The 15,145-nt window shown below is 38.2% G+C and overlaps 1 protein-coding gene across 4 annotated transcripts in view; it reads left to right on the top strand.

Moving 5' to 3' along the window:
- Positions 1-15,145, top strand: part of slit2 (slit homolog 2 (Drosophila)) — a 110,075-nt gene that overhangs the window by 69,278 nt on the left and 25,652 nt on the right. For 2 of the 4 annotated variants that reach the window (XM_041983451.1, XM_041983454.1), the window contains exons 6-15: positions 300-371; positions 1,961-2,032; positions 2,315-2,478; positions 2,877-3,015; positions 4,535-4,606; positions 4,811-4,882; positions 9,390-9,461; positions 9,709-9,852; positions 13,545-13,708; positions 13,938-13,961. In XM_041983451.1, coding sequence (XP_041839385.1) covers positions 300-371; positions 1,961-2,032; positions 2,315-2,478; positions 2,877-3,015; positions 4,535-4,606; positions 4,811-4,882; positions 9,390-9,461; positions 9,709-9,852; positions 13,545-13,708; positions 13,938-13,961 — 995 coding nt within the window. Of the gene's footprint in view, positions 1-299; positions 372-1,960; positions 2,033-2,314; positions 2,479-2,876; positions 3,016-4,534; positions 4,607-4,810; positions 4,883-9,389; positions 9,462-9,708; positions 9,853-13,544; positions 13,709-13,937; positions 13,962-15,041; positions 15,060-15,145 lie in introns of all 4 variants that reach the window. The other 2 variants (XM_041983452.1, XM_041983453.1) reach the window with 2 other exon arrangements.

Genomic DNA, 15,145 nt, shown 5'->3' with positions numbered 1-15,145 from the left:
AGGTAAAGAGCAGCGCATACAAATTAGACATCAGATAGAAGAAGGCCGGAAACAGGAATGGATTTAGAGACAACTACATTTAGAAATGCATCTATAAGAACAAAGAGCCCAGGAAACATGTCCAGAAGAGAGAAAGTGAGTGATGATGAGGGAGACAAAGAGAGTTTGTTGGGGAATTGTCCATGAGAGTTAATGTATTTTTATCTACAGCCGGCTGCTTGGTTATATGTTCACCTGAAGCTTTACTGTAAAACATCTACACATCCTCAGCTTCCTTTCTTTCCCATGTGTGTTTGCAGGCAGCTGGATTACAACCACATCAGCTGTATTGAAGATGGAGCTTTTCGAGCGTTACGTGACCTGGAAGTGCTGTGAGTACCTGTTTATTCAGTCGACCTGCTAGCAGCAGCAGCAGCACAGCTTTTCTGAATGAGGAACATTAACAGCAGATATATGCAGGGATATGAAGCAGCTAAAGTTCTCATTGACCTTTTAAAGTCTGCATTGCCTTTGAAGCTCCAGCCAAAGAAGACTTTCACATAGTTTCTGAAGTGGAATGCAAATTCCTGTTATTTCTGTCATCATAAAATTTATTAAATAAGTTAACAAATTATTTTGTCTTTGAACTGACCACCAGTCAGACATTTTCTGGTATCGTAGTGCGTATTTAATAGTCAACAGAAAAATGTATTCATTTTTATTAAAGCTGCCATCAAATACACCATTTCATAATTTACAAGGAATGTTTTGAAACAGAAATTCAAATGTTATCAAATATCTACCCAGGTGCCAAATTACTATTTATTATGTTGTCTTAAAAACTCAGGAGGAATAGAAGAACTATGTTTAACAGGGATTCCCCCTTCCTATTTATCCATCTATCTAGTTATTTATTTAATTATATATTTATTTACATAAATTAAGTTATATGAAGTACCTATGAGCAGATATAGTTTTACCCACAGCAGACAGAAGCCAGAGTGTACTCAACTTGAAGAATCGGGAAGAAATTGTGATGGGAGAGCTAAGCTAACTAAGCTAACTTCTAAGAACAGTAACATGAAAACATCTCATTTTATCTATCTAAAGCAACTGAAACCTCAAATATTTCATAGTACTTGCTCAGAATATTGTGTTTATTGATTTATACACTGTGTCTCTTTGGATTTAAACTTAAATGAGCCCACATACTATATTTCATGTTATTTCATGATCAACGGACCATCTAGGATCGGTGTCAGCTATTAAGAAAGTAACAAAGTAAATAACTGATGCAAAACATTCATAATATTCTATAAAGTATTTTAAAAATCATACATAAATAAATAAGGTTAATTTGTTTTAAAAGGTACAAAAATCCACTGTTTTGTCTCTGTTCTGAGTAGCCGTTAGCTTAGCTCCCTTCTCAGAATTCCTCTTTCACTGTACAAAGTGAGAGGGCTCTGAAGTGAATTACTGCAAGTACGACACTAAAAACCTCACTTTTAACTATTAACACAGCATGGTGGCGTCATAAAGATGTGTTATAGTCTTAAAAACACAGAAGCACATAGCTAGACTTGTCATTTGTAATAAACCTACATTGTAGAGACTTATTCTGCTATATGGATTGTCTAAACAACTCTGATTTCTTTATGAAGCATGTGTGGTTGAAAGACTCTAATGATCCATCTTACCACTGTAGAGTAATTTTAGTGTTCAAACAGAGCTGAAGGTGAGCAGCTGTAGGCAAGTGGAGGATGAAGAGGTTGAGCTAATTTACATTTTTATATTTTTAGAGGTTTAATCGATGCCAGCGGAGGAGCTTAAACAAACATCTGCCTGGAACACATAATTTATTACAAATGGTGTTGTTGAATCCAACCGCCATACACTACATTTCTGTATCCCACTCTGCGTGCTTCAACCTTTTAAAATATAATAAATGTACATATCCAATTGTCTTCTGTTTTCTCTTCAGCACCCTCAACAATAACAACATCAGTCGATTGTCTGTGGCCAGTTTCAACCACATGCCAAAGCTCAGAACCTTGTAAGTTAACATTTGGTACATTTTACTCCCCAGTGGTGGGAGAATGAGACTCCTTTCATTTATGCCCATATATTTAATTGATTGATCTTTACTTGCAACTCTCTCTTCTCCACCTGCACTGCCCCCATCTCCCCCGTGTCATCAAATCTATTATTTCTCTTCTCCCTGTCCCCACCTGTTCTCACTAACACCCCCCCCCACCCCCACCCCGCGGTCACATGGTTGTCAAATACTCTCCATCCCCCCTTCTCCTGCCCTCCCTCCTTCCTTGTCTCTGTCCAGCCGCCTGCACTCCAACAACCTGCAGTGTGACTGCCACGTAGCCTGGCTGTCCGAGTGGCTGCGACAGCGCCCTCGCCTGGGTCTTTATACACAGTGCATGGCCCCTCCACACTTGAGGGGGCACAATGTGGCTGAAGTGCAGAAGAAGGAGTTTGTTTGCTCAGGTAGGTTATGCTCACTGTTAGCTTTTGTGTTGTTGTTGTTGTTTTGTGGCTTTCCTCTGCTTGCTCTGTCACAGCAGCAAACCTATATTTGTTTCGTCTTGTTTGCTTCTTCTTACTGTCTTTTGCTCGTGCTTTACAAGATTGGGATGAAGGTAAGTGTTCATCTTCCTCTGCATGGCTTGGCTTTCACTTTATGTACTGCATATATTTAACTATGTAATTGGTGTGCAAGATTAGAAATGATGTAGCAGACAGACAAGGTCATGTTAAAGACAGCATCTTTACCTCAGTTATTGTGCACTTGCTACTGGGTTTCTCTCACCATCCTCTACCTTTGGGGTTTACACAAATGATAATCTACTATCTATGGATAATACCGGCTTCCTGTTTCTGTGTAGGTTACCAGACATCATCATCTTCCTCCTGCAGTGTGTTACAGTGCCCAGAGTCCTGCACCTGCAGTAACAACATCGTGGACTGCAGAGGAAAGGGTCTGACAGAAATACCCACCAACCTGCCTGAAACTATTACTGAGATGTAAGATACAGAAAATACTTAACATAGACACACAAAGCTCCTGCATCCGTGCAAGGTGCAGTGATATTTCGCATGCTCTTTCACTGTGTGTCTCAATTTTCTTTCTTTGACTTTCTCCACCTTTCTGTTTCATTACTTCTATTTGTTCTTTGTGTGGTGAAATAAAGGCACACATCTGTGAAATGAGAAAATCTGTTCATGCAGCTATTTCCTACTTAAGAAAATAACAGAGGAGAAAACGGGCTGAAAGATTTATTTGAGTTACATTTCTGACCATATTGCCATTTAAAGGTGTGATTTAGGACAAGACGAAGGATGGTAGGCAGATTTAAACTTAGTGAACACTAAAGACTTGTGGAGTTCAGGGTAAAGTCTTCGAGAGTTTGTTTTTTATTTTTATGTTTGTTTTGAGATGTAAAATGAGCTGTTCAGCTTACAAAAGGCTTGACATAAGAAAATAAACATGCAACACCTCTGCCTTTGTACATTCCTTTGTATGGTGGCATGCAAAAATTTGAGCAATTTGTACCAATTTTCTGAGTGAAAATATGGAAAGAGCCATGTAAAATGCAAATGATCCAAAACTTTTACCAACTTCTTTATGAGCTCATCAGCTCTTTCTTCATTGTAGGACATTGTAGATATTAGAGAGAAGAACAGATCTAACTGGCAAAATATACTGCACTCAGCCTCCACAGGACAAGCTGGAAAAGAAAAGAAGATCTTTTTTTTTTAAAGAATAATGTATGCTCTTCAAAATCCAGCTCAAGAGGTTTAAACTCTCCCACAATCCCCTCATATAAACATTATGAAAAACCTCTTAATAGACCTAACATCCTTTTGAACTTAAGGTTTGAAGGTAAATTTGTCCAATGTCATTCTCAGCTCAGATTTAAATTAATAGATTTTAGACTGGAAATGGACCTTGAATTTGTTGGCTTGAGACTTGGAACACTTGAAACCAAGACCGAGTGGGGGAGAAAAAGAAAAATATTAAAATGTATGTGGTTATATGGACCAGAAATGGCTGCAGCAGAACTTAACAGTATAAAACAGCAATAAAAGATTTTCAGGAAATTGTTGTACAATTGAATGACTAGTTTGCAATTGCTCTACTGCCTCTATTTTACAGGATATTAACATGTGAAATGTTTGGATAACAGCAATTTAGACCCCGTTTTCTTTTATTTACTCCCTTCTCTGTTCCTTCACACTCCTGGCCGGATTGAATTAGTTTGAGCCTGACTGACAGAAATTCAGACTTAATGCAACACTTCCCAGACAGTAAAATGTGAGTGTGTTTATGTGCCTATCTGAGTGAATGCTGGTTAAAGATGGCTAAAGATCAGAGAAATGTGGCAGACTTTGGCAACAGTCTTCAAAGCGCTTTATCTGGAAAAATCCCCTTTAACCAGAGCTCCTGGGAATGAGCAGCAGTAAGCAGTACAGAGGAGATAGGGCTGTGGTAGGGGAATGTTAATATCTCTTCTCAATGGTCTGTGTGTATGTTTGGTTCCAGACGATTGGAGCAGAACGCCATCAAGGTGATCCCAGCTGGGGCCTTTTCTCCTTATAAGAAGCTACGCAGGATGTGAGTAGATTGGGAGATATCTGTATTCTGCACCATGTCAGCCATCTGCTGATATGCTGTAAACATCTATTGCTCTTGCCTTTGTGGCCAGTTTTACCTCTTTGTTTCACTTTCTATATTTCTCTATTCTTCATCCATTTCATCTTGTTTTATACTTTTGATTTTTTTTCCCATTTTCTTCTTTCTGTGTTTTGTTTTCCACAGAGACTTGAGCAACAACCAGATATCAGAGCTGGCCGCCGATGCTTTCCAAGGCCTGCGTTCCCTTAACTCTTTGTGAGTACTCTGTGCTGATCATTGAACCACCTGATCACATATTTTATTTTACAGAAAGGACTCATTTTGTTTCATAACCTTAGAATGACCCAGTTACGTCTTCAGATGGCACAGATCCTGTCTCTTCAAGTCTACCATGTTGTACGGCTGTGTTTTTAGCCGATGCTGTAGTTTCTTCTACAAAAGAGAAGGTGTAGTGAGATGTATCTATTCAATTCTCTCATCAAATGTCACCAAACACACGGCGTCGTAAAGCAGCATAACCGAACTGCTATGAAAGCAAGATTTTCATACATATGTAACACAGTGCCATATAAGAAAACGTAGCTGTCATATAATGTCACAAACGTTGGAAACTTGAATAGTATTTCTTCAAGAGTAAATTATGTTTGTCACATACTTAACAGTCAGTTATTTTACATGGATTTAGAAATAAAAGCAATGTTATTGTTTCAGTCCAATTAAAAAGTTGCTTTTAAAGTAAATATAGTCATTCCAACCATTATAACTTTTCTCAGTTTTTCCAAGTCAGGGTAACTTATCCAAATATTGTCACTTGGGGCTGAATCCCTTCTTGCAGAAATATATTTATTCACTTAAACTCAAACTGACTAACATAATCTGCACACCCTCCACAAATCCAGTCATGAGTGACTTTTGATCCAGAAGAAGAAGCAGCCAGTAGAGAAAATATGAAGTGCCCAAAGTTGTGGAATCATCCCGTTTCTCAGTCAACATGGTCTAATTTACATACAAAGTCAACTAAAATGTTTGTTAGTTGTTTTGACCCATAACAGATCAGCATATTTTTTCTGTAGTCTGACTTTGCTTCATGTAAATTTACGGTCAGATCTGTTGCATTAGTGCAAAATCGATCTTTGATGATAAAACTACTTTTTGAGTTTGGAAATACAGTGGTCCCTCTTTAATCGTGGGAGTTACGTTCTAAAAATAACCCGCAATAGGCGAAATCCACAAAGTAGTCAGTTTTATTTTTTACAATTATTAAAGATGTTTTAAGGCTGTAAAACCCATCACTACACACTTTGAGGGTGTTTAAACAAGAGAGAAAAGTGTGAAAATGTTAATAAACGTCTGAGAAAAGTGTATAAAGTTCAAACCTTCATAGAAAAGTAAGTCCAGAACACAATGCGCTGTAAAAAACAAATAAGCATGCCACTAAAAAGAATTTGCAAAACCGCGTTATAGCGAGGGACCACTGTATCACCCCTAAATCCAATTTTAGCATCAGCTTACATCCAAAAGCCATTACTAAAATTAAGGACAAATAGCAAATAATACAATAATGAGTGTTTTTTTTAGTCTTTCACCAATAAAACCAAGTGACAAACAAAAGTACAACTCTAAAAGTTATTTTTTACAAAGACAGTTTTTTTCTGTGACCTGAGTCTCAGATCAGATCTTCTGCTTTACGCGTGAAGACAGACTGAAGAGCTGAGGAGGCGGTGAGAGATGTAGTGTTATTACATGAAGAAGTTATATTAAGGTTTCCTCTCTCCAAAGTCAATAATTCATAAATGCTGAATTGCTGAATGGAGGCTCCTGCCACCTCATTACACATTCACCACAGACAGAACGGGACACACGGTTTCATGCTGACTCACCACATACAATATGGGTTTCACATTAAGCATGCACTGCATGTCCTCCGTGTGTCAGTGTTTGGTTTGGGGAGGATGTAATGAGCCGTCGGTTGCGTCTGTGCGTGTCTGCACAGAGCAGTACGTACTAATGTGTCTGTGAGACATAAATGAGGCGTCCAGTCCCCACCTTTCCTTGCCAGCGTCAGGTCTCTCAGGGACATCCACTCAGCTCAGTGAAGCCAACCTGAAACACATGTCTCTAGACTGCCTACATACACAGTTAAACTCAGCATGAAGCATAGAGATGACTGATAATTTGTGTGTTAAAGTGCTAATGTATGTGTATATAAAAGGCATGAGGGAAAACAGTGGTAGTCTCAGCCTTTAACTCTTTGTGGTTGTAATCCGGTGTATTTTCAAAGAGTTGCTATCTTAAACAATTTGTATTCCTCAAACTGTACAAAGATTAGAGGTTCTGTGTTTTTCATAGTTATTTGTAGTTGTTTATAACTAGTAACACTTTGGTCCAGTGTGTTGTCATGGAAACCTACACAAAGGTTAGATTTTCTGCTATGTCATATTTTCAATTAAGCTTTCTTGAAGCTTCTGCGTGAATTTTTCACTGCTTTATTTCCTGTGCAGTAACAAATTCTGACATAGTTTATATGAGCTGCCCTAACTTTTCAGTAGTTTGTGAACTAATTTCTATGCAAAAGATTAATCTAGAAGTTCTTTTAATTCAGGGAAAGCTAACTATACCTTCAATATACACACAGAAGAAGCAAAAAATAAATAAATAAAACTGATGTTGATGCCTGTCTTCACAAATAAAAATATGGCCTATTTCAGCATAACACTATGGTCAGCATCAGCAGGGCTGTTGTGCCTGTGCTAGAGCAGAAAATGTAATCTTAATCTCAAATACCATTTGAAGTGAAACTATAACTCAAATGTAAGTTAGGTTACAGCATTTTACATCAACAGAATGTCTGTCATGTCAGTGATTTGGGAGACAATCAGGATATTATCCTTAACCCATAAAGTTATCGTATGCAGACAGCGGATCACTAGACTTCCATCACTGAGGTTTATTGTGACCTTTAATCTCGTGTTGGTAGAATTTTGTCAGGTTGTAATGAATGCCTGTGACATGCTTTGGTTAATATACAGAAAGACAGCACATATAAGCCCTATTTATTATCTGAGTTAAATCTTTATTCATATTGGTATGTTTTATTGTGTGGAGCGCTTCACGCTCCAAAGTCTACCTCCACTGAGAAAACTCGTACTCAATCCCTCCTTGAAACATATTATTAACATATGAGAAAGCATACAATGAAGAGCCTGAGAGTTCAAGCTACTACACATCATCTGATGACTGTAACTTGGCAATTTTAATCTTATCACCTGCAGTTCTGCTATATTGTGCTGTTACTGATTGTTTGTTTGTTTGTTTTTGTATCGTTTTGTTTTGTTTTCTTGTTTTTCTTTTTTGCTTGTTTTAGTCATGAGCCCTGTGTTGATTGAACACCAAATTTTTTTTTTAACATATGACGTTAGATGTAACATAGCCAGCTGGCAAGTTTTTACTTCAGTCAAATATTACGCTGTAATCCCTCCACCACATGTCAGCTTTGCTGTCGGTCCATTTCTCTTTGTTGTGTTTAAGTTTTAGAGGCTAACATTAAAAACTGTTGATGATGATCATAACATTTGTTTTTGTCCTTTCAAATTGCTTCGTAATTCTACATTAACTGAAATTTAAAAATCATTAGACACCAAAGACCCATCTTCTTAGTAGTTTTATGGTGCATTCATCAAATGAGGCCAGGCTAAAACTTTTTTAGCTTTATTCCACAGAAGTAGTCCCAGTAGTAGGCTTTTATTAAGTCCACATATCTAATACTTGTCAAACCTTTTTATCATGTTACATATTTGTTGAATAGTTAAAATAATAATAATAATAATAATTAAAAATTAATAATAATTAAAAAAAACTACATTAATTTATCACTGTAATAACAAGTTGCTTTTTTAAAATAAAAGATTTTTAAATAGACAGACATAATTTGGGACCCCATCTTGCCCAACTACAACAATTCAATAAGGAGAGACCAAATTAAAGGCCAAATGAAAGGTGGTCACAAATGCATTGGTGTCATTTGGTATAGAAAAGATGAGAAGGTTTTTACATAGTGACTTGGTGTAAAATTTGACAGTTAGACTCCGACCCTGCATGGAGGTAGAAGATTATGTGATGGATAATAGGAAAGGTTCAGAATCCAGATGTTGTTAGTCGACTTTAAGGAGGCAGAATTCTAATGAGGTTCCATCATGGGCATCTGGATAAGGAGGAGGTGGGATAAGGGACACATGGTCTGGAAGGAGAATGGCAGCTGAAGCGAGGTATAAAAGGAACAGGAAACTGATTGGCTGGGTGAGAACTGAAACAGGAAGATGATTGGACCAAAGCAGTGACGTAATGATTTAGGATGAAGGTTTGACAGCGTGGGAAAGGGTGAAGCGATAGTGTCGCAAAGAAATCACACAAGTAACAAGACAGATAGGAGACTGATTACATCTTCCTTGAACTTCTGTCAAAGCTTTATTCTACACACATCTTCTAATGAATGATAGTTTATTTAAAAGAAAGTGTTTTTCTCCTTTGTTTCTTTGTTTTGTTTTTATGTTATGACTCCAAATAAGACATTCTAATACTTGTTTCACTAAAGTGTACATGCAACAGATACTGTATTTGGTTTGTTGACCAATAAAACCATTAAAACAACAAAAGAACATATATAAAAATGGTTTGTGTACCCATGTTATTAATAGTTTTATAGGCTAAAAGTGCATGTGTTATCTCATTCATAACTTCTTATTGTAGTGTTTGTTCTCTGCAGGGTACTATATGGGAACAAGATCACTGAGATTTCAAAAGGACTGTTTGAGGGGCTGTTTTCTCTTCAGCTGTTGTGAGTAAACACACACAGATACTCACAGTCACACACAAACAAAGTTAAGAGCTTAAAGCTCGAATCTGCATCTCATTGATATTCAGCTGGAAAGTGCTTACCTCAACATTGTCACCAGAGAGGAGACATCTTGACAGAAAGCAATCATCACTGACCTGCACCACTGAAACACTCAATGCAGATTGATAACACGATAAAGCTTCAATTTGCTCTGCTTTCCTTTCACTCTGTCACCTCTTTGTTTCAGGTTGCTGAATGCTAATAAGATAGCGTGTCTGCGCGTGGATGCATTTCAGGACCTTCACAACCTCAATCTGCTATCACTGTATGACAACAAGCTCCAGACTATTGCCAAGGGGACTTTCTCATCGCTAAGAGCCATACAAACATTGTACGTGCACACACACACACACACACACATCTAAGCCAAAGCACAAGTCAGACTAGTGAAAAGACCTATGGTGGTTTGAAAGAGGAGTGAAAGAAGTCTGATTATGAATAGGAGGAGTTGGCCTCAGATATCACCCACCTAACATTTCCTACCCAACCATTCCTGCCTTAATCCGAATGACTAAACCATCGTACATGTTGGTCACAAACTCTTTCAGGTTTTCTTGTTATAAAGTGTCATTTAAAACCGGTACTTAGGACACAAGATGTTTGCAATGATGAGCTTTAAAATATAAACTCGGGGTGTGACTTTTAACGCTTTAATTATGATTAATTAATTACCAAACAATTAACGTATTAAAAAAATGTACGTATTTAATGGGGCAAATATTGTTATGCAATTAAAATGCAATTAATCTCGTTTAATTAATTACAAACCCTGTAATTAATTAGATTATTTCTTTTAATCGAGTCCCTACTCTAATACAGACATAATTCAAAGAAAATATTATCATTTTCCTGGGCCGTTTGTTCAAAAAATTTAATCCAGACAAAGGCTATCCGGATTTCGTAATCCATTTTTTCAGGACGGTGGATCACGTAATCCGGCTTACTTTTATTCCGGTTATTCAAAGCAAAATAGGATTGGATCACCCTGATCCAAAATCCTGTTTTTCAGGATCATGTAATCCGGATTTCCAGCATGTAGATTAGTGTTTGCTGCTGGCCATGTGAAGAACAGCAGGTAGAAGAGACGGTTTGCATGCTTTGCAAGTGGAACCACCGGGAGCATGTAACGTAATACGTGCATGTGTTATCCTGCATAACACTGCGACCAGGCGGTCCGTCCCGCTCTGTGACAATGTAAATGAGGCACCTGAGCCCTGTGCTGAGGTACCAGCCCAACCTCTGTCATTCTGTCAGAATGAGGGACAGGCGGGACAAATAATTATGCAGTGACAAATAACAGGAAAAGGGAATATTATATTAGTGTTTGTTATTGGATCTGTTTGGTCGTCTATTTCGTGGGGATATGATAATGTCATGTTTTTATTTTTACATTGTGCTTTTTTACCGTTTTATTTTACTACGCTGAAGGACTTAATAGGAGCCTGTCCCTATGTTAACTACTTTATCACTGTAACGGTTAAGTCAGGTGTAAAATACAAATATAAGCATATTTACCGAATAAAGAGTTCTATTATTTGATCAGCTGTTAGGTTGTACCGCAGTTTCTTTCTGAAATCCGCCTTGTAATCCTGCCCTCTGTTGGGATTAGGATAATCCTGTTTTTTTGGATCAAAGTTATCCGGATTCTACTCAAAAGTTTTGAACAACCCAAACTGAGGGTTTTATCCAGATAACAACCAGGATTGGATTACGTGATCCAAGTGGATTTCAGAATCCGGATTTCTGTTTTGAACGACCCATTTTCAAGATCTGATCCTATCTGAAAACCGAAATCCGCTAAGATTACGTTTGAACAACCGGACCCCTGTGATATGGCACTGTCCGTGGTGCTGAAGTAGCAGACATATTTGTTATTTAGTTGCTGTTTTTTCCTCTTAGTCCAAATCCTCTATCAGTATGTTTACAAATACACTATGTGATAGAGTATCACTCCTACAGATTCCTATCACCCTCATGATGAAATTGATAAATAACAATGTGTTGTACCAAAAATGAGATGCTGTCTTCACTACAGTGCATCTCAGAGGGTATCATATGTGTGGGACATCCTGCTAGCTCACCACTTAGATAGACAGAACATGTCAGCCACTACATTTATCAACAATTTATTTGACTTATGTGCTTGCCAGATCTACTTAGTCTGAATCGGTGAAGTTGCCTCCCTTTCATCTTTAGTTTGCTTCACCTGCCAGTGTTAGTATGACCTGTCAGCCTTACTCTTTGTGTTGATTTTGAAAATATTCCAGGCCTTTTCAGTGCAATAATGTTAAGTAACTAGTAATCTATTTTGTCTTATGAATTACTTTTAAACTAATAAATCATTTTCCTAATATGCAGGTCTAGAATAAAATAAATGTAACACAAAAAAAGTAAGGAATTTTGTGTTTGGCAGATTATTTTCTCCGCTTTAATAATACTAATATGTGTTGTATTATACATTGTTGGACAGCCTGATTAGTTTCCTTTACAATGAGGTATAACTTGTTGGGATACATTTTTTTGTAGAATGAGCAACACAGCTATATGTGTGGCTTGTGTCCCAAAAATGTGCTACAATCTCTAGCAATATTCTGCTGCAAAAGATACACTATATAATACAAAACCAACTGATATTATTAAAGGGGAGACATAATGAACCAAACACAAATCTGAAATAGTTTAGATCAAACAGAAATACTAGAAAAATAATTTTGATGGGTGCCCCTGCAGCTACTGCCCACTCAGATATACATACACGTGTTGTGAAGGCAGCCATGTCACAGTGAAGCAGCTGCTGGTTACCTGGTTGGTGTAATGATGGAGCCGGCCCTAATGAGTGTGGAGGGGTTGCAGATGGACACTGATATGTAGACACACCAGCAGTATGAGTATAGTGTGTGTATGTGTGTGTGTGTGTGTGTGTGTGTGTGTGTGTGTGTGTGTGTGTGTGTGTGTGTGTGTGTGTGTGTGTGTGTAAATGCACTTGTACTTACAGCCAGCTTGACCACACAAAGCGCTTTACACTACCTGTCACATTCAGACATCCAAACACACACACACTCATACCCCGATAGGCGCATCAGGAGGCAGCATGGGGTTAAGTGTCTTGCCCAAGGACACTTCCGCATGCAGTCAGGGAAAGCCTGGAATCGATCAACTAACCTTCTGGTTGGAGATTGCTCTTCCTCCTGAGCTACAGCCATGTTTTGTGTGTGTGTGGTTGCGAGAGAGAGAGAGAGGGAAAGAGAGAGAGCGAGAGAGAGAGAATGAAAGAAGGGGCATGCTGACGCTGAATAAATTTTTTGGGCCAGATTTAAAGCACGAAGGGATTTTGGGCAATTTTTTTATTTTTTCTAAAATGCAACCTGCAATTGTGTCAAACCCATAAAATATATAAAGATGTCCTTACAGGCAGTTAAGACTTTATCTTTCATGATATGTTTGAACTTTGAACGTGTTTGAACTCAGATGTAAGTCACATTGGAGAAAAGCATCGGCCAAATGACATGTTTGAACTTTGAATGATGTTTTTGGGGCGAAGTAGGCCTGAGCTGTAAGTTTCCATTATAGGCTGGGTTTTTTACTCATTTTGGCCAAATCCCATTCATTCTTATGGGACAAGAAGTCATTCCTGATTGAGACACACTTTTTGATATAACTTTTGTAGGAGTGGAGCCGAAGTTGCAGGTGGGGTTTAACCCTGAAAAGTTATGACAAAGTGATAGTAATGTGTGTGCTTTCAGCATCTGCACCCATAAAAAAACAGGTAAAAACTTTTATAGTTGTTAACATTAAATTGTTTTGTGTCATTTAATTTTTTATACAATCCAGCTGGAATAAGTGTTTGAAATTGAAGATTCAGAGTTTTAAAGTTTGCAGACATTCATTACATAACTGGCATAAAAAAATCATTTCTTTGGCTGCCATCAGACACACTTGTTTAGTGTGCATTATTCTAACAGCGTATGTATGTGTGTTTTTGTATGTTTTGTGTGTCAATGTCTGCTTTTGTGGGTGAATCAGACACTTAGCCCAAAACCCATTTATCTGTGACTGCCACCTGAAGTGGCTGGCGGACTACCTGCAGGACAATCCCATTGAGACGAGCGGTGCCCGTTGCACCAGTCCTCGGCGGCTCGCCAACAAACGGATCGGGCAAATCAAAAGCAAGAAGTTCCGCTGCTCAGGTATAAAAACACACACACACTCTCCACTATTTCTGACCACATATCAGATTCAAGACAAACTTTCCTCTTCTCATTCTGTGTATTCCTGCTGGGATTTTCCCTCAGTCTTTCTCCACTAACCACAAACTTCTTTCTGGAATATAAGAAACACACAGATAACACTTGGGAGTATTAGAGCCTTTTGTTCTTTTTTTAATTTAAATTTCCAATCTCCTTGTCTCTCCATTAGCTAGAGAACAGTATTTCATCCCAGGTATTGTACATTAAGCATGTGTGTTTGTGTGTTTGAGACAGTTTTTGTCCAGTCACTGCACACTCACAAACCCTGACACTTTGAGTGGCTTGCCCTGCTTGACACTTTTTAAAAGCTAAAACATTTTTATTTCTTTGTCCAAGTACTAATGCATCATGTCTAACCAGGCACAAAATAATCACACTGTTGCCCTTGCACTGGATTTTCAACAGTGACCTTAACAGTGAAAACTGATAATAGAAGGATTAATCAGCTGGTTGTTGTCAGCTGGCCACTGTGTGTGTAATTAAATAAATTAAAGTATATTGGTGCAGTGACCACACAGACCATATTTGAACACTATTTCTCTTCACTACTTGGCATGTCTAAGGATAGCTAATGTATGAGCATGTGTCCGAGAGCATTTGTGTCAGTTTCTCTTGCAGCAGAACATCAAAAGGTCACACAGTCACCATGCTCAGAGGGGTGCTGAGAAATATGCAAATCAGACATGCAAAGGAGATCAGTAGCAGGGCTAAAGGCGATCATTACCACAGCCGCACACGGAGGAGGCAGCATGTGTGTGCGTGCTCGCTGTAGTCATTAACTCTGAAGCTCACCAGGGGGATAGAGGTTTCAAAGCACAAATACCACATAGGGGTAAAGCTGAATAAATTAAGGCTGAAAAGTTGAATAAACATGTTCTGTTCTGTGGTACAACCTTGGTATTGCAGCTCGGATCAATATATTTTAAATTCTTTCATTTAATTTGTATTCTGTCCACTATTTCCACATCATCTACATGCACTTGCCAAAGTTTAATGTTCACAGACTTAGATGTTTTATGAAGTTATGTATAGTTGCAGTGACACAATCTGCCAGGAACAAGTTTGTGTCAGTGCCTTAAAGCAAACTCTTCAGCGATGTGTGTATTACAGGCATGATTCTCACATTTCACAAGGCATTACTTTAAATGAATCACTGCCTGGGCACAAATTGCAGTTTTTCTTTTTCAGTTTTTCATCAGTTTTTTTCCTTTCTGTTCAAATAAACGAGTGAAATCCCTTCTTCTTTTTCCTACTGCCTTTCTAACACACTCAGGAGTACACCATGTCAGCTGTAAGTAACACTCACACAAACACACACGGTTCTCCGTCAACTCTGAATCCCTCACCTCTCGTCCCAGAGCTGGACTCTGACCTTTG

The sequence above is a fragment of the Melanotaenia boesemani genome, chromosome 4 (assembly GCF_017639745.1).
Source record: "Melanotaenia boesemani isolate fMelBoe1 chromosome 4, fMelBoe1.pri, whole genome shotgun sequence".
Classification (NCBI taxonomy): Eukaryota; Metazoa; Chordata; class Actinopteri; order Atheriniformes; family Melanotaeniidae; genus Melanotaenia; species Melanotaenia boesemani.
This window is presented reverse-complemented; position numbering and strand designations above follow the sequence as displayed.